The sequence below is a fragment of the Megalobrama amblycephala genome, linkage group LG13 (genome assembly GCF_018812025.1).
Source record: "Megalobrama amblycephala isolate DHTTF-2021 linkage group LG13, ASM1881202v1, whole genome shotgun sequence".
NCBI lineage: Eukaryota > Metazoa > Chordata > Actinopteri > Cypriniformes > Xenocyprididae > Megalobrama > Megalobrama amblycephala.
Window position 1 is genome coordinate 6418668 of NC_063056.1, and position 27196 is coordinate 6445863.

At 41.5% G+C, this 27196-nt stretch overlaps 1 protein-coding gene across 2 annotated transcripts in view; it reads right to left on the reverse strand.

Moving 5' to 3' along the window:
- Positions 1 to 7869: 7869 nt before the first annotated feature.
- The window catches only part of LOC125243498 (rab effector MyRIP-like), a 174709-nt gene continuing 155382 nt past the window's right edge, over positions 7870 to 27196 (reverse strand). For both annotated transcript variants that reach the window (XM_048153210.1, XM_048153211.1), the window contains exon 3: positions 7870 to 8989. In XM_048153210.1, coding sequence (XP_048009167.1) covers positions 8764 to 8989 — 226 coding nt within the window. In that variant the 3' untranslated portion in view covers positions 7870 to 8763. The remainder of the gene's footprint in view (positions 8990 to 27196) is intronic.

Below are 27196 nucleotides of genomic sequence, written 5' to 3' on the forward strand. Positions count from 1 at the left end.
GAAGGAAACACAGTGCATTAAGAGCCAGGGGATTAAAACTTTTAAACAGGAATTTTTCTTATTTTGTTGAAATATCTTTTTTTTTTTTCATTTAGTACTGCCCTTTGGAATCAACAGAAGATACCTGCATGTTTCACGGAAGACAAATTAAGTATAATTCCCCAATGGTTCCCAAACTTTTGAACGGGGTTATTTTAATAAATTCAGCTTTTTTTTTTTTGTCTTGTGGACTCTATGTAAACATTTTTTACGTAAAATATCTAACTCAGGACAGTACTAAATAAAAAAATGGCATGCATTTTGTATGAACTCTCTTATTTTGTTAAAATTATTCACATTTTCACAGATTTTGCAAGTGGTTCCCATACTTTTTCATGCAACTGTAAAATGCCAAAGTGTAAAGTGGCAAGTGTAATATATATATATATATATATATATATATATATATATATATATATATATATATATATATACATACATACATATATATATATATATATACACTATATTGCCAAAAGTTTTGGGACGCCTGCCATTACGTGCACATAAACTTTAATGACATCCCATTCTTAATCCGTAGGGTTTAATATGGAGTTGGCCCACCCTTTGCAGCTATAGCAGCTTCAACTCTTCTGGGAAGGCTTTCCACAAGGTTTAGGAGTGTGTTTATGGGAATTTTTGACCATTCTTCTAGAAGCGCATTTGTGAGGTCAGACAGTGATGTTGGCGAGAAGGCCTGGCTCGCAGTCTCCGCTCTAATTCATCCCAAAGGTGTTTTATCGAGTTGAGGTCAGGACTCTGTGCAGGCCAGTCAAGTTTCTCCACACCAAACTTGCTCATCTATGTCATTATGGACCGTGCTTTGTGCACTGGTGTGCAGTCATGTTGGAACAGGAAGGGGCCATCCCCAAACTGTTCCCACAAAGTTGGGAGCATGAAATTGTCCAAAATGTCTTGGTATGCTGAAGCATTAAGAGTTCCTTTCACTGGAACTAAGGGGCCAAGCCCAACCCCTGAAAAACAACCCCACACCATAATCCCCCCGCCACCAAACTGTACACTTGGCACAATGCAGTCAGGCAAGTACCGTTCTGGCAACCGCCAAACCCAGACTTGTCCATCAGATTGCCAGACAGAGAAGCGTGATTCGTCACTCCAGAGAACACATCTCCACTGCTCTAGAGTCCAGTGGCAGCATGTTTTACACCACTGCATCTGACGCTTTGCATTGCACTTGGTGATGTAAGGCTTGGATGCAGCTGCTCGGCCATGGAAACCCATTCCATGAAGCTTTCTACACACTGTTCTTGAGCTAATCTGTAGGCCACACCAAGTTTGGAGGTCTGTAGCTATCGACACTGCAGAAAGTTGGCGACTTCTACACACTGTGCACCTCAGCATGCGTTGACCCCATTCTGTGATTTTAAGTGGCCTACCACTTCGTGGCTGAGTTGCTGTTCCACTTTGCTATGATACCACTAACAGTTGACCGTGGAATATTTAGTAGTGAGGAAATTTCACGAATGGACTTATTGCACAGGTGGCAACCTATCACGGTACCACGCTTGAATTCACTGAGCTCCTGAGAGCTGTCACAGAACCCTTGTTCTCCTGGACTCCATTTCCCATTATCCTCCTGTTCTCCACACCTGCACTCACTTCCCTCGTCAGCTCCTCATCATCACTCATCACCTGCACCTGGACTCTATTGTCAGCACTCCCTTATTTTGCACTCACTCCCTGCACTCCTTGTCCATTCTCTGTTGTAATACTGTTTATGTTAGACGTATGTTTGGTGTTCTCTGCCTTCTGTTTAATAAATGTAGTATTGCTATTGTGGAAATCCGTATCAGCCTCATCTCTACACCACCATAATGTAACAGAAGAACGGACCTTTAAACCAACCGGATTTTCCACAAAAAAAAAAAAAAAAAAAAAAAAAAAATGGAGACTTCCACCAGCTCCCTGGCTCCTGCTCCTCCAAGGCCTCTCTCCCATCTGGCAACCGGCGATCGCCTAATCGGGCTCCTGCAGGTCGGTCGTTCGCTGGAGAGGTATGTGGAGGAGTTCGTTGAGCTTGCTTTCTTGTCTGACTGGCCTGAAGCATGTTTAATCTCCCTGTTTCTGGATGGACTGGACGACAACACTATCCGTTTTGATGAACCTGATTATCGTTTCTCCTTAAGTGAAACAATCAATTTTATTTTGTGGTTAAATGGCTCCAAATTCTTCGTGGATGAGGTTCAGGATAAGTGTATGTCTCCAGTCCATCCAGAAACACGGCTGGCCGGGCCAGTCAGTCAACCTCCGTCTTCCTCCACATACCCCTTCAGCGAACTTCCGGCCTGTTCCATGCTGGACCCACACTCCTCCACGGGGTCCAGAAAGCGGAGGAGGAGAAAGCGACCCGCTCCAGTCTCTCCAGAGCCCGCTCCAGTCTCTCCAGAGCCCGCTCCAGTCTCTCCAGAGCCCGCTCCAGTCTCTCCAGAGCCCGCTCCAGTCTCTCCAGAGCCCGTTCTAGCCCTCTCCAAGCCTGCTGCTGAGCCCTCTCCAGTCTCAGCAACCGAGCCCTCTCCTGTTCCTACGGGCATTTTAATTATGTTTGAAGGGATGGACTGGACACCACTTCAAGCCTCACACAAGCCGCCCAATGATGCGGTCTGGCTTATAGACTTTTTGACTGAGCCAAGTTCTCCAGTCTCCGCCGAGCCAAGTTCTCCAGTCTCCGCCGAGCCAAGTTCTCCAGTCTCCGCCGAGCCTGCATCTCCAGTCTCCGCCGAGCCTGCATCTCCAGTCTCCGCCGAGCCTGCATCTCCAGTCTCCGCCGAGCCTGCATCTCCAGTCTCCGCCGCCGAGCAAGCAGCGCCAGTCTCCGCCGCCGAGCAAGCAGCGCCAGTCTCCGCCGCCGAGCAAGCAGCGCCAGTCTCCGCCGCCGAGCAAGCAGCGCCAGTCTCCGCCGCCGAGCAGGCAGCGCCAGTCTCCGCCGCCGAGCAAGCAGCGCCAGTCGCCGCCGCCGAGCCCTCAGCTCCAGCCGCCGCCGAGCCAGCCGCTCCAGCTGCCGCCGAGCAAGCAGCGCCAGTCTCCGCCGCCGAGCCCTCAGCTCCAGCCGCCGCCGAGCCAGCTGCTCCTATTATGGACTTTGTTGTTGAAACATACAACCCTAAGACTGTTTTCCCTCCCTGCCTCCCTCTCCCACCTCCGTCCATGTGTGTCTGCACTGAACCTCCACCTCAAGCCCCCTCGCCCAGATCTCCACCTCGGACCTCTGGGCGATTACCTTCACCCCGGCTCCAACCTCCCTCTGCTCCACCGTTGCCCATCAGTCCTCCAGTATCACCAGTCTCCATCCTGCCTCCACTCACACCTTGGTCCCTCGTCAGCCTGCCCTCCCCTCTGGACTGCACTCCGCTCTCCGCTCCGTCCCTCAGCTCCAGTTGGCCTCCTCACTCCCCCCGGTGTTCGTTTTGTTGTCTGTCGTCTGTCTCCTACTGCGGCCTTCAGGAGCCCCGGCTGCGCTTCGGTCGGCGGAGCCTACAGTTCCGCCATCACCCGCCAGTCCTTCTGCGACGCCTGGGCTCAACGCCTCGAAGGCTTCGGCCCCTGACCCTCCATGGCTGCCCACGGCTCCTGACCCGCCATGGCTGCCCTCGGCTCCTGACCCACCATGGCTTTTGAACCTGCCCTGGAGACCTCCACTCCAGTCTGCTCCTCCCCCTGCACCAGCTTGAGGTCTCCAGGGCGCCCGCCCCCCTCCCGGTTGTTACATCTACGGCGCGAGGACGCGCCTACCGGGAGGGGGAGGTACTGTCACAGAACCCTTGTTCTCCTGGACTCCATTTCCCATTATCCTCCTGTTCTCCACACCTGCACTCACTTCCCTCGTCAGCTCCTCATCATCACTCATCACCTGCACCTGGACTCTATTGTCAGCACTCCCTTATTTTGCACTCACTCCCTGCACTCCTTGTCCGTTCTCTGTTGTAATACTGTTTATGTTAGACATATGTTTGGTGTTCTCTGCCTTCTGTTTAATAAATGTAGTATTGCTATTGTGGAAATCCGTATCAGCCTCATCTCTACACCACCATAACGTAACAAGAGCGACCCATTCTTTCACAAATGTTTTTAGAAGCAGTCTGCATGTCTAGGTGCTTGATTTTATACACCTGTGGCCATGGAGGTGATTGGAACACCTGAATTCAATGATTTGGAGGGGTGTCCCAATACTTTTGGCAATATAGTATATATGTTCATTAAAATTCAATAATATTAATGTTTTACTGTATACATTTTTTTTTTTTTTTTTTTTTTTTTTTTTTTTTTTTTTAAATCATACCGGCTTCAAACTTTTGAATGGTAGTAGTGTATATTGTATAAAAGCTGCTAGAAATGTGGCACACATATACACACACAAACATTTCAAATGTTCAATATGACATTGAATTCAAATGGGAAATCTGGTGGTTTAATTTCACAGATGGATGAAGGTTATGCTGAGAGAGACTTTTCATTACATGAAGTTTTCTAGATGTTTCTTCTTCGGCTCTGGCTTTACATAGCTTTCTTGTATCTTTCTAATACACCCACCCACAGAGTGGATGATTGGAGCAGACCTCAACCTATTACGCCTGTCAGGCCCCATCTGCACATGCACACAACATTATTTCACCATCTGTGTGTTGCACCATCCAAACGCTCATGTCTGTGTTGCTGTCTGAAGCTTACAAGATGCAGTGATACTTAGTGACAGTGCAAAGAGACCAATCTCACTTAAACTTCAAAATGGCACAAACATAAACATACACAAACACGAAAACACATTTTTTTTTTTTTACAGTTAAAAGGGAACGTGCACTGTTATGATGTGTTACTGAACGTGTTAATGCACTAAGTGTAAGTGTGAGTGAGTGGAGATGTGTGACTGTAACATCTTAGTCAGCATCTCTCTCTCACACACACACACACACACAATACATCTACTTAAAGGAATGTTCTGGGTTAATAAATTATGACTAACAACAGCATCTGTAACATTACCACAGACAATAATTTTGACTTTTACCATTCAGTTTGTAGAAACAAAACAAAACAAAACTGTGTGTCTATGGGGCAAGGCATTGCAACTGGCAATAAATGTTAAAATACTGTTCAAAAATATTTTAAACTTCTGGTATAACCTGGTAACTCTTGCATTATATGAGGAAGGACTTATATGAGGCAAAGCACAGTTTACATGGGCAAAAGTCCATCCACTACAATTATATCTGTAACATAAAATGAGACATTCGTCCGCCTAAAAAAGTAGACCCACCTAAAACAGAACAAATTTGGCATTATAGAGTTAAAAATATTTATTACATAATATATTAATATATAAATATTATTATGGCGAGCAGGGCAGGTGAGAGCCGTGAGGGAACGGCGCACGGCCATTGATGCGAGAGTTAACAAGCTCCACCTGTGAGGCGCACTGGCCTTGAGTCTCTCACGGAGGAGCTCCGGGAGCATAAAAGGAGGAGCGACGACAGTGAAGGACGAGAGAGGACCAGGCCTGGACTTTATTTTATGTTTTATTATGTTTGTGTGGCCGGCAGACGTCCGCGAGGGTCTGCCGGCATTATTTTCGTTTTGTTCTTTGTTTATTTTATTAAAGATTATTGTTGATATAGATATATAAGATATTGAATGTTCACCGGTTCCCGCCTCCTTCTTCCCACATCTACAAACTACGTTACAATTATATAATATAATTAATATAAACACACATTTCTATGTTAAAACCCTTTGTAATATCTTGCACCATAGACATCAATTTATTTGTGTAAGTGTAAATATAATTTTTTGCTTGTTTTTAACAAGAAAAAGAGAATATTATCTGCGGAAATGGCATGTCATGGATTGGATGCTGCCGACAGAAATTAACCTGTCTTGAACCCAAAACATTTCTTTAATTACAAACCCAATAAAAATGCTATTATAGGCTCTTTACAAAAGCAATTAAAATGCTTTCCTTATCACGCATAGATGATCAGTACAGCAAAGAAAGAAAAAAAAAACTTAATTTAGATGGTGATATTCATCTCTCTCAAAAGGCCATCTGACTACATAACCACATTAATTTAGAGTAAGGCGTAATTTCATTCCATGTTGGCGTAATCAGTTTTGTGAGTGGAATGCCGGGGCTACATCTCTTGAAATATTGCTAAGCAAGAAACAAGGGAAACCATTATTTGCTGATACCATGAAATGCATGTTGATGTCTGGTAATATGAAATCTGTGAGCCAGATTTTTCATACAGTGAACATTTCATGGAGGAAACATGAAAGGAAACTCGCAGAGAATAAATCCTGGTGGAGAATCAATGCCTTGGGCATGGAGTGAGTGTACGTGAGAGAAAGAAAGATATGAAGAGAGAGGGAGAAAGCAAATAAGACCGTAAGAGACAGAGTGAGCGAGAAACAGCTAAGTATGATGGGAAGTATTTTCCTGATTGATTCCTTTACTTTTAAAGAGACAGTTACCCAAAAATAATAGTAATTATTATTTTCTTCTCACCCTTGGGTCGTTCTATATATATTTATACAACATTTTTTTCGGGTTCTTGAATCTGATTAGCTGAGAGCCGTGTGAAATTCTAATGTTAACAGCACTACCTTTTCACAGTTTGTATCACTCCTCTTGAAGCGCCTGTCATGGCGGCTGAGCAAATCCACCATGTTTTTCACAAATACTACACTTGTGAACCGTAGTTTTAAGAGTTTTTTTTTAGGTGAGAATGTAGCTATTTAGACCTGAAATATATGACTTATTTTTAATCATAGTGCTTATTTTACAATATGTTTCGTTTTCAGATATGCGAGCTCTAGGCCGTCAGTGGCTGTTCTGTGCTCGTGTACCCACCGAGAACAGCTTCATCTCGGCCAGTGGCTCGCTGGCTCTTATAGTGGTTAAACATGAGATATAATTCATTTAGGGTACATAAAATGGGCAATCTTTGGTCTTATTAATCTATTACTTGTTCCTGAGCAAATTGAATTTGGCTATGTTAAATTTAATAATTTAATATTAAGGCTATATTTAACTTACATCCTGCAGCGCACAGTTTTTGTACATTTGACTGAATTGTACAAACATGTTTATTTCCTATTGTCGTTTATAATGGCTATTGTTGTTAATTTAAATATTGTTGTTCAATAAATATTATTGTATATAAATAATGTGTTGTATTTGGTGTTGAGAAAGGGTCCATTAGTGCGTAATATAGATTGAGTGAAAGTTACATTTATACGCCATTAGATTAATCGCAAGAGACTTTTAAATTGAAAGGGACATATATAAACAAAGGACATTTTTTTAGCACTGTTATGGAAAATTCCCTTAACTGTAAAAAGGACAAATACAAAGATCGCTTTCCTCAGAGGACATTCAAACAGATTTTTATAATGGATAAAATATTATGGACATCGACCTGAAGAATGAATGTTATATCAGACAGGTAATGCGATCAGGTGATTGCGATCACTCTCTCTTTCTCTCTCTCTCTCTCTCTCTCTCTCTCTCAATAATACTGTACAAAATACAATGAGTTTCAATGGAGGGACTCTGCACAAAAAAAGATTTTAAAGACACTCCATTGTTATATCTTATTTTTTTTTAACACACTCGTGGCATCGAACTGTTGTATAAACACAATATCACACTCGTAGCCATGTGATATGTCTGTACATCAGCATGCTGTGATTAACTACGGCACTCGGCTGTTACGGCCGATTCACAGCCGTAGTATATATGTGTGTATATATATATATATACACAGTATATATACAGTATGAGAGAAAAAATATGAGAGAATTTTCATTTTGGGGGTGAATTGTGCCTTTAACACAGACTCTATCAGCTCATTTGACTCACACAAACTATAAATCATCAACATATGCTGCATATATTCTTACCATCTTTCTCGCTACTGCAGCCTCTCTTTATTTATCCCGCTCTCTCCTATCTTTCTAATCTTGCTTTCTGAAAAATGCTCACACAGTCTCACACACACTATCAAAACTCCAGTGGGCTGGGGACATATTCAGCAGTCATAAAGCCAGCATTTAGGAAATCAAACATGGCTAAAAATGAGTTATCATTGTTCAAACATGAAACATAATATCTGGAGACATTAAGTAAAGGGCTCTAAGCAAAAATGCTAATGGAAGTGACAAGAAAAGCACTAGACATTAAAAATGTTGAGGCAAAAAATTAGCAGCTTTACAAAGAATAGTAAAGCTAGGAGGGGGAACTCCTCGAGATGTTTATGTCGATGAAGAAGAAGGTAGTGCTCCCCAGTGTTTCCCAACCTATTTTGTCTTAAGTACCCCCACAGCCCTATCAATAATGCTCAAGAATCCATTCATAAATACCAAACCATAAAAGTGTGCCTTAAGAACTCATAAAACGATTTAGTATAACAATTTAAAATGATTAGTCACTTAAAAATAATCAAGCAATACTGCATGTTAAAACAGAATCACATCACATTACATAATTTTTTTTGTTTTATTTCCTTATTTCCATGTGCCCCTTACAAGCTGTTCGAATGATGTGTGTGTTACCGCGTACCAGCAGGTGTAGTGTCTCCCTGTCCAGATATAATTGCATAACACTGTGCATTTTGTAGCATGTCCATTTACCAGGAAGTACAGATGTGGTCCCTCTATCCTTCAGTGTACATGTTTATGCACATGTATATGTTCGTGTGTGACTAAGGACACTTACCTGCTCTTTTGGCAGGCGGCGCAGATGTAGCCCCTCTCGCTCTGGCTGTAGGTGCGGCAGGATTTGCAGACGTTGTAGTGGCAGTCCAGACAAGGGCGCTTGGGGTTGAGCAGGAAGGTGAAGGGAGAGCAGCAGCGGATGCAGCAATGCTCGTTGAACTTGTGCTGCTTGGACAGAAGCAAACAACGACTGCCCTCCTCCTCCAGCTCCTGCTTCATTTCACTACAGAGAGCGACAGGGGGGATTGGAAGGGAGGGGTTGGTGGAAAGCGAATGAGAGAGGGAGTGGGAGGGGATAAAGAGAGAGGAGGGGGATGTGAACGAGGGGATGGAGAGAGAAAGAGAGAGAAAAAGAAAGGTGAGCAAGTGCATCTGAAGGAGAGGTTGAAGGCGCACAGTCATGCAGAATAATTGGAGATGCTGTGAGGAATAAAAAATTAAAGGGAGAATAATTCTGGAGATTATTGTATTCCTTTTCTCTTTTTAAGTCTCTATTTACACACACACACACACACACACACACACACACACACACACACACACACACACACACACACACACAAAGTATGAGGATAAGGGCTGGACTAGGATTGAAAAACAGACCACACAGCACTCCCATTATATAGCTGTGCTTTGAAACCTTATGAGCTGCCTTCTAAGGTGCAGTTCACACAGAACGTTTATTTATTTTATGCATTTCACTGCACTTGCTTTTCCATTATTTTTCTATGTAATCGTGTAAGACTGACATGTTTGACCACTGCACTCACATTTTGCATCTTTTACAGCATCTCGTGATTGGCCCTCAAGTTAAAGGGGTCATATAATGCCACTTTTACAAGATGGAAAATAAGTCTCTGATGTTCCCAGAGTGTGTATGTGAAGTTTTTTTTATAGCATGTTAAATTTGTCACTTTCTGAGGGTGACCAAAAAGCTCAGTTTTTGTGTGTGTCCCTTTAAATGCAAATAAGCTGCTGCTCCTACGAAGAGGGCGGGGTTTCAAGAGCTTGTGTTAGCAGTACCGATTACCTCAGACTCACTGAAACTGTCAGAAAAGACAGCCCTTAGACGGCACTGCATCACATACAGGAATGCTACTGTAATGGAAATCACAACATGGGCTCAGGAATACTTCCAGAAAACATTGTTGGTGAACACAATCCATTGTGCCATTCGCCGTTGCTGGCTAAAACTCTATAGGTCAAAAAAGAAGCCATATCTAAACATGATCCAGAAGCGCAGGCGTTTTCTCTGGGCCAAGGCTCATTTAAAATGGACTGTGGCAATGTGGAAAACTGTTCTGTGGTCAGACGAATCAAAATTTGAAGTTCTTTTTGGAAAACTGGGACGCCATATCATCCGGACTAAAGAGGACAAGGACTACTTGGGTTAAGTTGTTATCAGCGCTCAGTTCAGAAGCCTGCATCTCTGATGGTATGGGGTTGCATGAGTGCGTGTGGCATGGGCAGCTTACATATCTGGAAAGGCACCATCAATGCTGAAAGGTATATCCAAGTTCTAGAACAACATATGCTCCCATCCAGACATCGTCTCTTTCAGGGAAGACCTTGCATTTTCCAACATGACAATGCCAGACCACATACTGCATCAATTACAACATCATGGCTGCGTAGAAGAAGTATCCGGGTACTGAAATGGCCAGCCTGCAGTCCAGATCTTTCACCCATAGAAAACATTTGGCGCATCATAAAGAGGAAGATGCGACAAAGAAGACCTAAGACAGTTGAGCAACTAGAAGCCTGTATTAGACAAGAATGGGACAACATTCCTATTCCTAAACTTGAGCAACTTGTCTCCTCAGTCCCCAGACGTTTGCAGACTGTTATAAAAAGAAGAGGGGATGCCACACAGTGGTAAACATGGCCTTGTCCCAACTTTTTTGAGATGTGTTGATGCCATGAAATTTAAAATCAACTTATTTTTCCCTTAAAATGATACATTTTCTCAGTTTAAACATTTGATATGTTATCTATGTTATATTCTAAAATATTTAAATTTGAAACTTCCACATCATTGCATTCTGTTTTTATTCACAATTTGTACAGTGTCCCAACTTTTTTGGAATCGGGTTTGTACACTGTGTAAATGGCTCCTAAGTCAGCATCATGTGATGTCATATGTTACTGATTTTGACAAAACAGCTCTTCTGAGCACTACACAGACTTGCCTGGCAATTGATTTCAGATGAGTTTTGACATTAGCATGTTGCTAAGCTAAAAACACAATACTCTAATAAGCATAAAAACAAAGAACATACAAATATTGGGTAAAACTATTGTTTTTCACAAAATAATTATACATTGGCAAATAAACGTGAATTTCTTAGTCCAGGAGAAAGGGTAAACATTCATAATTTACAAATACTACCGACATCGTAACAATACAAGGCATTGAAAATCGGCAAACTTACACTTTAAATATGTTTATTATCAACATTTCCCTCTTTCTTCTAATTTTTGCTGCGCTAGGCAGATATAGGGCCCTATCATACACCTGGTGCAATGCAAGTGTTTTTTGCTAGTTTCAGCCCGGCGCAGTTATCGTTTCCATGTCCTGTGCCACGTTGTGTAAATAGCAAATGCATTTGTGCCCATTTGTGCGCCCATGGGCGTGCTGGTCTGAAAATGAGGTGTGTTCAGACGCATTGTAGGCACATTACTATTTTGAGGCAACTGAAATAGACTGCTTAAAAATTTGTTTTGTTATTTAAAGAGCACGTTAGTAATATGCGCCTATATGCGGGTGCACAACGCGCATGCATTCTGCTTATTATACACACAGGGAAGTGCAACAGCACACAAACATGCTAAATATTAAAAATAAAAGGATTACAATACCTTTGGAACAGCCTTTGTGTAGGGAGTAATCTACGATCCAATTGAATTGCTGCCTCTGTAGGCAGCTCACAGGTCAACCAGCTCATCGGGAAAAGTTCCTATGCCCTGACTCAAATGCTATACGTTACGCTAGGCCGTAGGCCGTTCCGCTAATATGAGCAATATATTTAGTCAACCCACCATTACACTCAGTGTGTGTATCAGCAAGAGCAAATGATCATTCCAATAAATTCTTCCACTCTACCTGCCCTCCAACACTGAAACTTTGCTTTAATTTTCAAATATTCATATTTTAAACTAGATGTATTGCTTTGGTACCCAGACATCAGGACGCCTACACAAAAAGCAAGCTGTTATGTTCCAGAGAAACATGCCAGACCAGTATCAAGCCTCTTGTTTCAGAGGAGGGGTTAGAAATGATATTTACCAGTGGGGTTTAATTTATCCAAATTAACTGTGGAAAGCTTATGAAGCAATCACTGTAAAGCCATGTGGATGAGAAAGATTTTGAGGGTTTAGGAAACACATGGAGGCATTTGAATGCATACACGTAATGTGCACAATATTCCAGAAATTAAAAAGCATAAATTCAGGCTTTAATGCTTAGAGATAAAAACAAGAAAGAACATATTTAAACCTAAATAATACAACAGTGGTCCAATTTCTGTGCGGCCCACGGAGAATTCTCCAGATTTGCCACTCCGGGCCTGGTTGGGATATTGGTACATCTAGCATTGTCAATTACTTATTTTAGCTGCATGGCTACAACCAGTCAATGACAGCTGCATTCTTGCTCACCATCTGCTCACAAGTCCATCATTCATCCAGGTGGAAATGGGCTGTAGGACAGTGTTTATGTGAGTTCAGAAGCCAAAATAGTGCCCTGCATTCCTCATAATTAACTTTGTGCAAGATTTATGGGATACGGTTGGCCATTCGGTCATTTTGAACTATGGATCCAGCAGAGGTACAAGTACAGATCTATGAAATACCGTTGCAAAAGCACTGGTGCTGTCCATGGTCCTGAAAAAACAATTCATCTAGCTACAACAAAAACTACAGCATCACATTTTCTTGCCTCTTCATGTAGCCTGGTGGTTATCAAGGCTAAAAGCAAATCTACAAAGACATACTACAATCTGTAGTTTCTTAATATATAAGTCTGCTTCATACATGTGTTGTTATACGGACAATACCATTCTGTAATACTGTCAGTCATATCACCAAGTTGAACATTTCTACTGATATTTAAGTCTGATAATGTGTAATGTCTATTTTAAACAATAACATGATATGTGAGACTCTGATGTTGAACTGCTTCCAAAACTATAGAATTAATCATATCCATCTTTTTTTTATTGCTTTTTCTATCACTCTTCTAAGCACACATAAACACACTCACACATACCAGACTCAGAGCAGTGTCTATATTAATAATGAAAAACTGCCAGTTCCGTTTTAGCAAGGTTATTCCTCACCAATAACTAAATCAGCTAATATAAAATGGCTTAGAGGGAAGGATAGATAAATGAGATAAATGGGGAAGAGGAAGTAAACAATGAATGAATAAATATAATTTAGTATATCCTAAGACTTGCGAGCCAAAGCAGACAAGTACTTAATTAAAATCAGCCATTGTCAAGACAAATTATGAGCAGAGCAGAATATTCAACATCACCAAGCGGGCTAAATGGAAAAATAATTAGGGTCATGCAGGCCAAGTCAGAATATTTAGATCTACAGATACAGTTCATGAAAGGAATAATTGACAACGAGCCATTGAACTATTAAAAAAAAAAAAAGCATTGTTTTCTAATAATTCAACGGACCAGAGTCAATTATTCTGCTTACACAACGGTTACCACACCTCAAGACCATTTTTTAGATGTTTTATTTCAAGACATTTGTCAGGTTTTTGTCCTTAAAACACTCTTATGCGTAGGACTAATTTCTTACACATCTTATCGCCTCTGTTGCTAATTCCAACAATGCAACTAATGCAGTTAATAGAGAGAGAGAGAGAGAGAGAAAGAGAGAGAGATTAAGCATGTGTGAATTACCTGAACCTGTGCGTCTCTCAACAGTGTTCGGCAGCAGTGTCTCTAAGTCTATCTGTTTCAAGAACAGTGCCTTGCTAGTGAGAAATGTCACATAGTAATCCAGTGAGATTTTTGAATACACAAGGAGTCTGACAACAGCCGGTGCTCCATACAGTGATCTGATCTCACCATCATCGAATCCGTCTGTGATTACATGAAGAAACAGATGAAACTGAGACAAACTAAATCCAGGAGAACTGTGGCCGTGTCTCTAAGATGCTTGAAGAAACCTGCCTGCAAAGATACAGTACTGTGTTACGAGTTTTAGGCACTTGTGTAAAAATGCTGAAAAAAAAAGTGAGTATGTTTTTAAAAAATACTGTTATAAATTTTATTTATCAATTAACTTATATTAACTAAATCAAAACAATATTTTGTGTGACCACCCTTTGCATTTAAAACAGCTCTTGTCCAGGTATACTTGGGCATCATTTTTTCAGGTAGCTTTGGAGGCAGGTTTCTTAACCCTCTGGAGTCTGAGGCTGATTTGGGGCCTGGAGAAGTTTTGACATGCCCTGACATTTGTGCTTTTTTCAGTTGTTCATAAACATATTAATGGAAAAAGTGTCATTACACTGTATTCAGCACAAACTAGGCTACAATAATAGGTGAGGAACATGTATGTACATGTTTGTGTTTTTGAAGGAATAACATTTATGCGTGGTTATTGAAAAAACAAAAAACTTAAGTCACTGAAATAAGGCCAAAAAAAGTATAGTAAATCTGTGTTTACAATACTTTAGGGTATTGGAGGTTGTAAACTAGAGTTTTTGCTTCAAAATTATGTAAAAATTATGCTGCCTACTCCTTCATATAAAACAATATATTGATTTAGTTTTTGTAAGACACTTTTGCCAAGAAACACAGTATGCGTGGAGGCGTGAATCACCACTGAATAATGGGCCATTCTCACCTGAGAAGACAAAATAATTGGATAGTAATGAGCTGAAATGACTTGCATATTAATGAGGCATTTCAGTCAGGTAGGCTGTGAAAAAAACCTTCTGTGATGTCTCAAGCTCATCATGATATATGAAACATACAGAAAAATATTATTACAATATAAAGTAATGGTTTTATATTATACTTTAAAATATAATGTATTTCTGTGATGCAAAGAGTCTGAATATAGGCTTTTAGTTTAAAAGCATGCACATTTGGAGAAATATTGGATTCTCATATGCTTATGTCAATTTTCTATACAGAGGAGTTATATTTATTTAATATTCATTGTCATTACTATGAGCGCTGGTGTTTTCAATTCATCCTTGAAGTCGGAGGGCGCTCTCTGTGCATTTTTAGTCCACAAATTCATCTAAAAGAAGAAGAGGCTATTCCATGAATGGAGTTTCCAATTCATACTGCCGCCGGAGGGCGCTAAAGAAACAAAAACTCATCTAAAATTCATCTATAGAAGAAAAGAAAACAGGAACTAACTGCATGTCTTCTAGAGCTCCCTAACCATCACCTTTACATCCAGATAAACACTTTTCAAGACAATAAATACACGATTGAGACGATGAATGCATGTATTGCCTCTGAATTTGCGTCTGAATAGCGCTGGCTCCGTGGGCGTGGCCGCATTAGCGGATAATGAGCTGAATCACGAACTTCTGACATGGCTCTCTTTTCATACAGATTACATAAACACAGAAGGTTTGTTTTCGATTTGACTGACATGATTTAAAACCTGACATCTTAATGCTTTTTTAGACATAAGTTTAATTTTTCTGTGATTAGTATTCACTAAGTTACAGTTCATTTTCTGAGAACTATCAGATTGGACTTCGTTCAGAGGGAGAGGAGAAATCATGCATCATGTTAGTTTTCTTTATTTTACAAAAATCACAACATTGTGTTTTTACTCTGAGTGTATACAAATAAAAGAAGATATTCTATAGCTTCAATTGATATATTACTTATGTCTCTATGACAAAAAATGACAGAGTATTTTAAGTCTGTTTTGCTGCAATGTGGAAAAAAAACCTGCAAAACGCGCCGGCGCGTTTTCAGACCTCAGAATGTTAAAATCTCTTGGAGACACGGCCAAAGTTCTTCTGGATTTGGTTTGTCTCAGTTTCATATGTTCCCATTCAGTTCCCACGAATAGGAATTTCACCAGAGGGACCAATCTACTTCGAGTGTAACTAAACAAGCCAATGCACATTGGCATGCAATCATATGCATCAGCTGCTTACCTCGCAGCGCGGGTATATAATGAGCAGCAGGTGCGTTGCATCTTCAGCTTTTCGCTTCGGAGCCAAACTACATGTTGGTGTCTACGAGCGAGTGTGAAAGAAAACGAGTCAGCTCTTTGGAAACTGCTCTTCGTTTGGTGCAGGCAGACAGCACTGCAATGGGGCCGATCTATCTTTTTAATTTTCTGTTTTTCTTTGTTTTGCCTTTTTATTGAGCAAACACGTGAAGCTGTTTCCAGCTGTAAAAGCCGTTCTTACGGCTGGTAACGGTGCGCTGTTGAGCGCTTAAAAGCTGTTCTGACAGCTGGTAAGAGAGCGGCTTCAAGGAGAGAGTGCACACGACAGGCTGCACTTTTCCCTGTCTGTGCTGCAGCGGTCATTCCCCTGCATGCTTCGGCACTTAAAAGAGCGAAGTCCCTAAAAGAGCTTGCACAAGAAGTTTTGCGTCTTTTTAAAGATGTCGTACTACTTGTGTGTTTCTGGATGTGGTCGTTACCTGGCGCCTCGGGATGGTCACCAATGCTGTATCGCGTGTTTGGTCTTAAAGCACGCTGATGCGGCGTTTGTGGATGAGTCATGCACCCATTGTGGGAAGATGACCATCGCGGAGTTGCGGTCAAGACTCCAGTTCCTGCAAAGGGGCGGAGTCCCAGTGCCGCTGCCTCGTTCCAATCCTCCTCAGAGGGTTGCTTCGGGCAGCAGTGCTGGTGATCTGAGGATCACAGTGAGTGCGCTTCCTTCGGGGAACCAACCCCCTAGGAACCCTCACTCCTCCTACACTCCGCAGCCAGTAAAGCTGCCTGGGGAACGCGGTGGACCACCCCAGAGGTGTGTACCATCCGTATCCTTCGGAGCTCCCCAAGACGACTGGATGTCGATCGCTGCCATCTCTGGCCGTGTCTCGCGGACATGAGGGATACCGACAAAGTCAGGTTTCTTAATTCCCCCGTGTCCCAGACCGGCCTCTTCGGCGACGCGGTCAAGAACTTCGCCCAACAGTTCTTGGCTGTACAGAAGCAGTCTGAGGCCATCAGCCACATCCTGCCGAGGCGGTCAGCTGCTGCACCTCCGTCACCCACAGCACCTCAGCCTGCTCGTCGCCGAGGGCACCCCCCCCGCGGCTTCCTTCTTGCAGCAAGGGTTGGAGCGTAGGCTGTCCCCCTCCACCCTCAAAGTCCATGCTGCTGCTATTTCTGCATACCATGACCACATAGATGGCAAATCCGTTGGTAAGCACGACCTGGTTGTCAGGTTCCTTAGGGGGGCGAGACGGTTAAATCCTCCTCGTCCCCCCTCCATACCCTCTTGGGACCTGGCTCTGGTGCTAAGAGAACTTCAGAATGCGTCCTTTGAGCCTTTGCAGTCAGCAGACTTAAAGGTTCTATCTATGAAGACTTTGCTGCTGGTTGCATTGGCCTCCATCAAGAGGGTAGGGGACCTGCAGTCATTTTCGGTTGACGAATCGTGCCTAGAGTTCGGGCCAGGTGACAGCCATGTGGTACTGAGCCCCCGGCCTGGCTATGTGCCCAAGGTGAGCCTGCAAGTGCTGCCCTCGGAGGAGGCAGACCCAGCCATAGCTTTGCTCTGTCCAGTTCACGCTTTGCGACTGTACATAGACAGAACCCAAAGCTTCAGGACCTCAGACCAGCTCTTTGTCTGTTATGGAGGCCAGCAGAAGGGAAAGGCTGTCTCCAAGCAGAGGATGGCCCACTGGATAGTGGATGCCATCGCCCTGGCTTACCAAGCTCAGGGCGTGCCCTGCCCGCTCAGATTGCATGCGCACTCCACGAGAGGTGTTGCATCCTCCTGGGTGCTGGCTCGTGGCGCCTCGCTGACAGACATTTGTAGAGCTGCGGGCTGGGCGACACCTAACACATTCGCTAGATTCTATAGCCTTCACGTCGAGCCGGTCTCCTCCCGTGTTCTCACCTCAGGTCAGAGGCCCCGGCTTAGTGTCGGCTTGCTGCACTTATATGTGCTTATTTCTCCAGAGAGTCCCTACAAGGCAGACCCTGTTGAGTCCTCCGATCTCCCTTCGGCAGCCGACGTGGCGGAGCGTCTGGCGCCAGGCCTATACTCCTCTGCATCCTTGAGAACCGGATTTAGGCTGGGTTCCATATGTGTGACCCTACGGGGATCCCATATGGCTGGTTCCACAGTTGCTCCTAAATGAAGCTCGTGTCTTTCCCTCTGGGAGAACCCAACTCTCATTGAGTTGGAGTCACCCCAGTTCTCCAAATGTAGCACAGCCCTACAGGGTTAGTCCATATGTTCTTTTCCACATAACTCCTTCGGGGAAGGATGTGGCTTCCGCAGCGTTCCTTTTCCACTAAAGGGTACGCTTTCCCAGTGTTATCCAATAGTCTCACTGAGTGGGTTTTGGGGAACAGCAGTGATCGACACTTTCTGTGTTAGCCCTGTCCCACTGTCCTCAGGCAAGGGGGTTCAGGTGGTTTACAACAGAGCGCTGGAAGGGGGCAGCTCCTGTGGCGCTTTGGTAGGGATTCCTATTCGTCGGTCTGTCCGACGTACATCGAACGTGACCGACTGAATGGGAACGTCTCGGTTACAAAGGTAACCCTCGTTCCCTGAAGGAGGGAACAGAGACGTACGTCCCGTCGCCACAGTCGCTGTACCCCGCTGATGCTGCCGCCTATCCTGTTCGGTTCCTCAGCGAAAAACTGAAGATGCAACGCACCTGCTGCTCATTATATACCCGCGCTGCGAGGTGAGCAGCTGATGCATATGATTGCATGCCAATGTGCACTGGCTCGTTTAGTTACACTCGAAGTAGATTGGCCTCTCTAGCGAGATTCCTATTCGTCAGTCTGTCCGACGTACGTCTCCGTTCCCTCCTTCAGGGAACAAGGGTTACCTCTGTAACCGAGACGTTTCTTCATGTAATCACAGACTTTGATGATGGTGAGCTCTGATCTCCATGTGGAGCACCGACTGTTATCAGTCTTATTGTGTATTCAAAAATTCACTGGATTAATACAAAGTTCAGTCATGAAACTCTAACTGAGCGCTGATTGGTCTTTCTACGCCATGGCATCAGCCAATCGGAAGTAATTCCATATCCACGCAACCATATATATCGTACCCTAGCCTGCGATCGACAAGCTGCGCAATGTGAAGCGCTGTTATGAGCAGGATGCTTTCAGAATTTCAACATCTAAGATAAGTAAACAGGTTTTCTTATGATATTGCACAATGCTTTGAGAAGTATGCTTTCAATTGTTGAAGTATCATACACGAGGTTCAAATCATGTCAACTCCCAACCTACATTGATAACTATATGCATTAGCAGCTAGCGTACATGCATCGCATTTGGAGCATCAAACAGATATGTTGTAAGGATACAGAAAAATAGTTTGCTAATTCAAGTGTATGGGTTTCACTCCGTTTCACACAAGCTACAGCAATTCCTAATATTTAAGCAGAAGCAACATGCCAAAACAAATATTAGCGGATATCAACAGCATAGAACGCTAACAGAAGTAAATGTGCGTTTCGCAATCGAGTGACATTGTTCAATTATCTGCTAACCACGATCGATTACTCTTTAAAAACGTACATATTCACTTAGCATATTAAGAACGTGAGCAGTTAACGTTACATACACTTTTGGGAAATATACACTACTTCATAACTATGGGACGAACGGAGAATTATGTTCAAGTCGGATACAATTCAAGCATCAGATTTCACTGCTGTCCTTCAGAAAGGTCTTCATTCCACTTACCTAAGTGTGCAAGGTAGCTTCAGTACCTTCAACGAAGCAAGTAACGTTACCGGTTGACGCTGTAATTAGGCATTTTACCTGGCAATATGGGTCGTGTGGACAGCGTTGGGTGTTCAGTTGCGGGGTGTTGCTGAGCTGCTTGACGATCACGGAGATGTTCGTTTATCTGAGTGTCTTCAGAGGTGTTTATTATTATCAGTCAGAATCAATAACTGCTCAATCACATCATTTGCTAACAGGAGTATAGGCCTAGCAGATTCATTGCAGTGCAGACATTCCACTGATGTAGCGGCACTCATACGCGCCAACTGTAAAGACTAGTGTTTGCACGATCTCGCAGCATATGTTCAGTTCATGCTTCTGTAACGAGCGCAAGCATTTGTGTTTGATATAGCTACTGACTGTGTGTGTGTGTGTGTGTGTGTGCGTGTGCGTGTTTGTGTTTGATATAGCTACTGACTGTGTGTGTGTGTGTGTGTGTGTGTGTGTATGTGTGTGTGTGTGTGATAAACACCGTGTAGATATACGCAATTTTGAACTACTGTATTTTACTATTCTCATGTACTAAAGTGAGAAACCATAATAGTGATTTGATAACCGCCGTGACTCGTGAAAGAAATTAAGTGTAAAACATATTTTAGCCTATTTTATGTCATTTTAATCCAAGTTATTCATGTCATTGTTCTAAATAACGAGATAACATATACTGCAACAAGCACATGTACTCCAGTCTCAGCTACTGCATTTACGTAGGAGCGTGGTGAATGTGATGGGCCAGATGTAAATTTGAAGATATTCATTCTACAGTTCATTACAGTGAGTTAAAAGCTGCAGGACAGTCTGGTGGTTCTGGTTTATATGGCCCGGTATCATCTCCCTGAGGGCAGCAGGTGGAACAGGTGATGTGCTGGGTGTGAATGATCTTAGCATGATGTTATGCACTCTCCCAGACAGCGGGTGGCATAGACTGCATTAATTCCATCAAATGGCATCAGGCAGCATTTTTATTCAGAAATATCTAATGGACAGTTTAGTCTTTCTGGAAGAATTCTGGGTAATTAAATGATTGTATGAGAATTAAATGCTGCTATGAATAGCTAGTGTTGCTTATGGCATTAAATCATAAATTATGATAATGAATTATAGGATAACAATTGAATAAACTATCAAGTCATGTATGCATATTGGACAAACCACGCAAACATCATATTTTAGGGGGACTGTCATGTTTAGGGAGTAGATGTTGACGCATCATTGAGTCTGCCATATTTTGATTTGGTGCTTTTCACCTCTGACCCTAAATTATATTTATTTACTACTGCATGGGATAGCGATATGGTATACAACTCGCCAGCATGCAAACTCAGACTAATAGATATAATAGAAATATATTTAAAATACTGAGTTCCATACTAAATACGTTTTAAACTAACTAAATCAAAAATATAGTTCCACAGTCTTGGTATCTATTGGTGGAGTGCTTGCTACATAGTAGTTTCTGCTTATCCTCACTAAATTCTGGGAAATTCTGGATTCGGGGCTGGGCAATCACATCTACTGCTTAGCCTTCTACAAACATCAAACCATGCCTTTGTTTTAAGAGGGTGTTACAGTCTGCATTGACGTGGGGGTAAATACAAGCATTATCAGCAGCTACACGTTCAAATCTAGTAGCAGCAAGCTTTACATAATATATAGCGACTAAACATAGTACATGAGGATTTTTAGAGTAATGGCCTTCTCGCATATACACCTTCAACCGAACTTATTATTTGCTCAACTTCCAACACACTCCAAGGCTGGTTCAGTCAACCTAGTGTGTTCGGACTGGTTCAGCCGAAGCACGTTAGGATATTGCTCCATTATCTCTGTTCTAATGACATAAACTTTCAATGGGACTATACGATTTTCCAATGATAAAGGTTGCCAAATCTTCATACTATTTGCTCAAGTGGTCCGGGAGATTTTTTTCAATCTCTTAGCTTGCAATGCATCTTGTTAAAGCACTTATGCACATTCTAATCGGACACATTCGCACCTTTTGACTGTAATCTAGCCATTAGGTTTAGGCATTCGGTGTTAAGCATTTGGTGTGTAGCAGGCATACATAGTCTTAAAGGCATTAGAGCCAAGCTTAAGCAAACTACCAGTAAATATTTATATAATAAAAAAAAAATAAAAAAAAATATGCTTCTTCAATTCACAGTTTCATCCCTGTTGCTGACTCTGGACCCCAGCGCACTAAGCCTCTCCAAGTCCCTGCAACCGTCTACTGAACAGCATAGTAAAGACATTCCCAACAACCAAAGCTATTCCTACACACCTGCGCTACATGTTTCACCACTCAGAAGGAAAGCTCTTGATCCACATTCCATACTTTTCTAGAGGCAGTTCTCACAGCTTGTATAATATAAATAAATAAAATTGTTTGTCTTACATTTAAGCACTCAAAAATGACAGATTTAACAGGTCACACTTTATTATCTAGGATTAATTCTGTGTTTTGCTCTTCTTTCATGTAACAATCCCTGCAAATTCGGAGATGCAGCTGCTCAGATCCACTGTTTCCTTACAGCTGATGGAAACTGATGACCAGGGCCTGGTTCGTTAACACCCATGTCATTCACGTGGCTTAAACCTAGAAGTCTACACTGACCACTCATCCAGATTGGTGTAGCAATGTCAGCATTCCAAGAGTACCATCCACTACCCTTAAAGAAATGGGCCGCTGGAATTCGGCAGTCCACAAATGCTACATCAGACATAATTCCAAAGACTTGAAAGGACAAGAAACATCTCTGATTTAAATTATCAGGTGGCGCTGGGCATTCTGGTATATTAATTATTCAGATACAATTATTTGATTTGATCATTTGCAGACGTTAGCAACGACGTGTATGCAACATTTTACAGTATCCGAATCCTCAGCTAGTGGAGGGGAGGATCTTGGCTGCGAGATTTAAGTTTGATGCAGGGGACCAGGGACAAATGTTTTCGGAGCGGTCACCATCCAAAAAAAAAAAAAAAGCATACCATACACTGCATTAGATAAAACCAATCACATTTTATAGGCATGTCATTTATGCATATGAGCTCTGGCTCAGTATCATTCTAGCTTAGGCCACTAGGTCAGATGCACATTTATAGGTAAGCTCAATAGCGTTAAGCCACTCGGCAAAGCAGGCCCAGGCTCACATTGATAGTCATACACGCGCATATAGCTCTACGGAGCAGCAGCAGTACACATATTTTGGCGTTCAAATCTGCTGTGTGGGGGGGTATCAGGCCGAAGCTACTCGGCTGCTTTCTTAACTTAGGTAGCACGGACCATGCGGTCCACTGCTTTGAGGGGGTTCTACCATTCTTGCAGCAGCCTTTTCCTTGTTGTTTTATTTGACTAAGCTAAACAATTTGTATTTGCTCAGCAGCAACAGCAGCAGCAGCAGTAGCAGCAGCAACAGCAGCAGCATAGCAGATCTCGTACGCCAAAATCAAGTCATGTATACTTCATACCCCATGCCAATAAATGCTGGTTGAATTTAATCCACTCCGAGAGTTGTCATGATTGAAATACAAAGTTCAGTCATGAAACTCTAACCGAGCGCTGATTGGTCTTTCTACGCCATGGCATCAGCCAATCGGAAGTAATTCCATATCCACGCAACCATATATATCGTACCCTAGCCTGCGATCGACAAGCTGCGCAATGTGAAGCGCTGTTATCCCTCCTCCTCCCCAGCGCCACCTGTAGAGATCTGCTACGGGGGTTTTACCATTCTTGCAGCAGCCTTTTCCTTGTTGTTTTATTTGACTAAGCTAAACAATTTGTATTTGCTCAGCAAAATCAAGCCATGTATACTTCAAACCCCATGTCAATAAATGCTGGTTGAATTTAATCCACTCCGAGAGTTGTCATGATTGAATTACAATTAATGGCAAAATTAATGTTTGGAATATATATATATTTGTTTTCTAAGATGTGTGTAATTTTTTTAGGTTGCGATAATCATCTGCAATAAATACTGTCAAACCTGATCTGAGACCTGCTGTAAGGGAAAAGCTTTAGCAATTTTATTGTTGTTGCTATTCAGCAAAGCTTCTGTATTGGAATTCACTAGACACTTCACAGAAAGATCTGCATTCTAGATTAGAGAGTGGTTAGAGATATTGATCTGCTTTTACTAGGGCACTGGGGTATAACACACAACCTTATTTGCTGAATTCATTTCAGCTGGATTAGAATAAAGAAGTAAATATATTATTTACTGTACACAGTGAGTGTATTGATAAGAAATATAACTGACAAAAATATTTGTAATACAAGATTAGAAACACTAATGTGTGAATAATTCAAATAATTAATAATTAAAAATGATTTTAACAAATGAAAATGATAAAAATACTATTTTTGTTTAAGTTTTATATTATAATGAAGAATAACAGTCTAAAATATATAAATAATATAAAAATATAATATTTATATATTTATAATAAATATATAAATAAATATAAATACAATTTGAAATATTAAATAAAATATTTGATTTAATTAAATTAAATAAAAATATTTATATGATAAATTATTTTAAAGGACATAGTGTGCAAGAGAAAAGGAGTGTGTGATTATTTTGTGGTCTGCTTTATGTCAGGTTACATTAAACATTGATTGTAATGGCCAGGGCACCACACCAGACATGCATCGCTTCCCCTCTTATAATTCACTTCCTACTTAACTGGTGATAATAATGGACCTATTAACATTACATTCCCCTGATTGTACTGCAGAGATTGATCACTTCACCCATCCAGCATACTCACAAAAGACACACCTCTTTGCTCTCAGCCTCTTTCTATTCTTCTCTTACAGCAAGTCGACATTCAATCAATCAGAACATAAAAGAGCACCATATGCAGTTAAAATGACATGTACATCCCATGAGCCTAGAGGAGTATTGATTCATTTCCTTGTTATCTGACCATTGTGTAAAACACTAAAGAAAATCATCCTAAACAACATTGTATTTTTATTAAATTAGCATAAATTAAAGCTGCAGTCCGTAATTTTTTTTTGGTGAAAAATGATCCAAAATCAATTTTTGAGCAAGTACATAATCAGCCAGCGTTCAAAACTATCTCATTATCTTAGCTCGATTCACAACGGTAAGCTTGTAATAATGTTTTATAATAAGAGCGACATGGTGGATTTCCGCAGGAAATTTGAGCATGCAGCAGTTCCTCTGTGCGTCATTACATCACGTCCGTAAACAGAAAGGAAGGAGTCCAGGCAAATCGGTTTTATCACGTGAGGACGCAGCTGGTAGCGGATCATTTATAGCCTGTTCTCACAGCAGCTGAAATAGTTAAACTTATCATTTTGATGGCGGATTGTTATCCAGAAAGATCCAGATTTACCCGTAGTCAAAACAAAAGACTTTGGACTGTGGAGTGGCTACAGAAATTGAAATCTACAGCTAACGCTAATACACACTAAGTACACATAGTCATGCAATGCTGTTGTTGTTAACATTAACAATTTGAGAACAATATAACAGTAATAATAATTTGCATGGTTTGACGTGATCCAAGCTAAGTGATTGTTAGATTTAATCATCATTGGCAGCGTGATTTATTGTAGGCCTAATGCCTTTTTCCTCAGTTGGTCAGAACAAAAGTGGCAGACATGTTACTTACTTGTTCAGATGATATTTTCCAGTGAAAATTCTTATATTGGTCATACTTTCAAGACGTAGAATCTGTGATTCTGAAGTACAGTATCCACCGGTGCGGTGACTGACAGCAAGCATTAGATTCATCCACGCTAATGAGCTGTGGTGAGGCACAACGCATGTACAGATAACTGTTCCGCATATGACTGCAATTGCAGGTTTCAAACACGAGATGGCGACAAAGAGGAAAAATCGCGGACTGCAGCTTTAAATATATAGTTTTATTAATTTATATATATATATATATATATATATATATATATATATATATATATATATATATATATATATATATATATATAAATTAATAAAACTGTATATTTCATATATATAATGAGAATTAGTCCTAAAATCAGGCTTTTTAATCAGAATATACTTTTTTTTATTATTATTTTAATTTCAGGGTGAAATATGGCCAGGACAAGTTCTTGACAGGTTTCATGAGATTCACCCTGCTCTACTCCGTTACACCATGTCCATAAATTTAGCTCTGTACGCCTTTCTTCTGAAACGATGAGTCACAGCACTCATGGTCTTCACAGCCCTTTTGGGACCAGGGTCGTGCATAGAATGTGGAGGCAGTTCAACTCATTTATACTAATAAAAAGGCAGCTGTTTGGCCATGCGGTGTGGTCTACATGTGCAAAGAGAGAAAAACGAACCAGTTAATTATTTCAGAGTTACAAAATATTAATTTAGCTCGTAGCCCGAGGTCTGAAATATTGAATTATGAAGAGTATGCCTGGATGCGCCCGCTGAAAAAGTCAGAAAATATACAATACAACTGAACACTTCTTGCTCATTAATCAAACATAATCAGGCTGGTCTCAGGACTTTACAGATGGAAGACAGACTGATGCACAGCATGTGAACTCACATCTGCACACACACACCTACACAACATCAATTCTGATGACAGCAGGAAAATACCAGAGGCTGTATATCGAAGTTAAGAGGTGCAAAATTTACAGCAGCTGTCTTTACTGTCTCGCAAAATTCCTGCAAACCCACAGTGCACACACTCTGATATCGACCCCAGGAGCTTGATCTCCACCCAGCTCTGCTTTCATTAACAGAGGAAGCAAATAAGACTGGACACACAGCAGTAGTTCAGAGGGGCTGTATGACCTGTGTGTTGTCCTATATGAACAGAACAGCATGGTCATAAAAAAATTTGTTTAGGTATCTTTGTGGGGACTTTTATTGTTTTTATACTGACATAACAGTATTTTCTATCCCTCAACCCTAACCATGACGTTAAACCTTTTTGCATTTTTACACTCTAAAAAATGCTGGGTTGTTTCAACCTAAATTTGGGTCAAATATGGACAAACCCAGCTGTTGGGTTAAATTTTTAAATTAAATTTTTAACCCAACGGTTGGGTTTATCCATATTTTACCCAAATTTGGGATAGAACAACCAAGCATTTTTTAGAGTGTACATTTTCGAATAAGCATAATCAAATAAGTATGTTTATTAATCCATTTCCCCTGTGGGGACTGCTGGCTGGTATTTGATCTCAGGTTTTACTATCCTTGTGGGGACATTTGGTTCCCACAATGGAGGCTACACCAGTATAGATATGCACATGTTTACTTAGCTATCTAAATGGGGACATTGCATAGACTTATGTTGTTTTTATATGCCACTAGTTATAGATACCATATCCTAACCCTAACAGAAAACTTTTTGCAGTTGTGTCCATTTTAAAAAACTCTATTTATTTTTATGCTGTTTTTACAGATGAGGTCATCCCCAAAATGAGGTTTTATGAGTTTTTGTTAGGTTTAGCTCGCTTCTG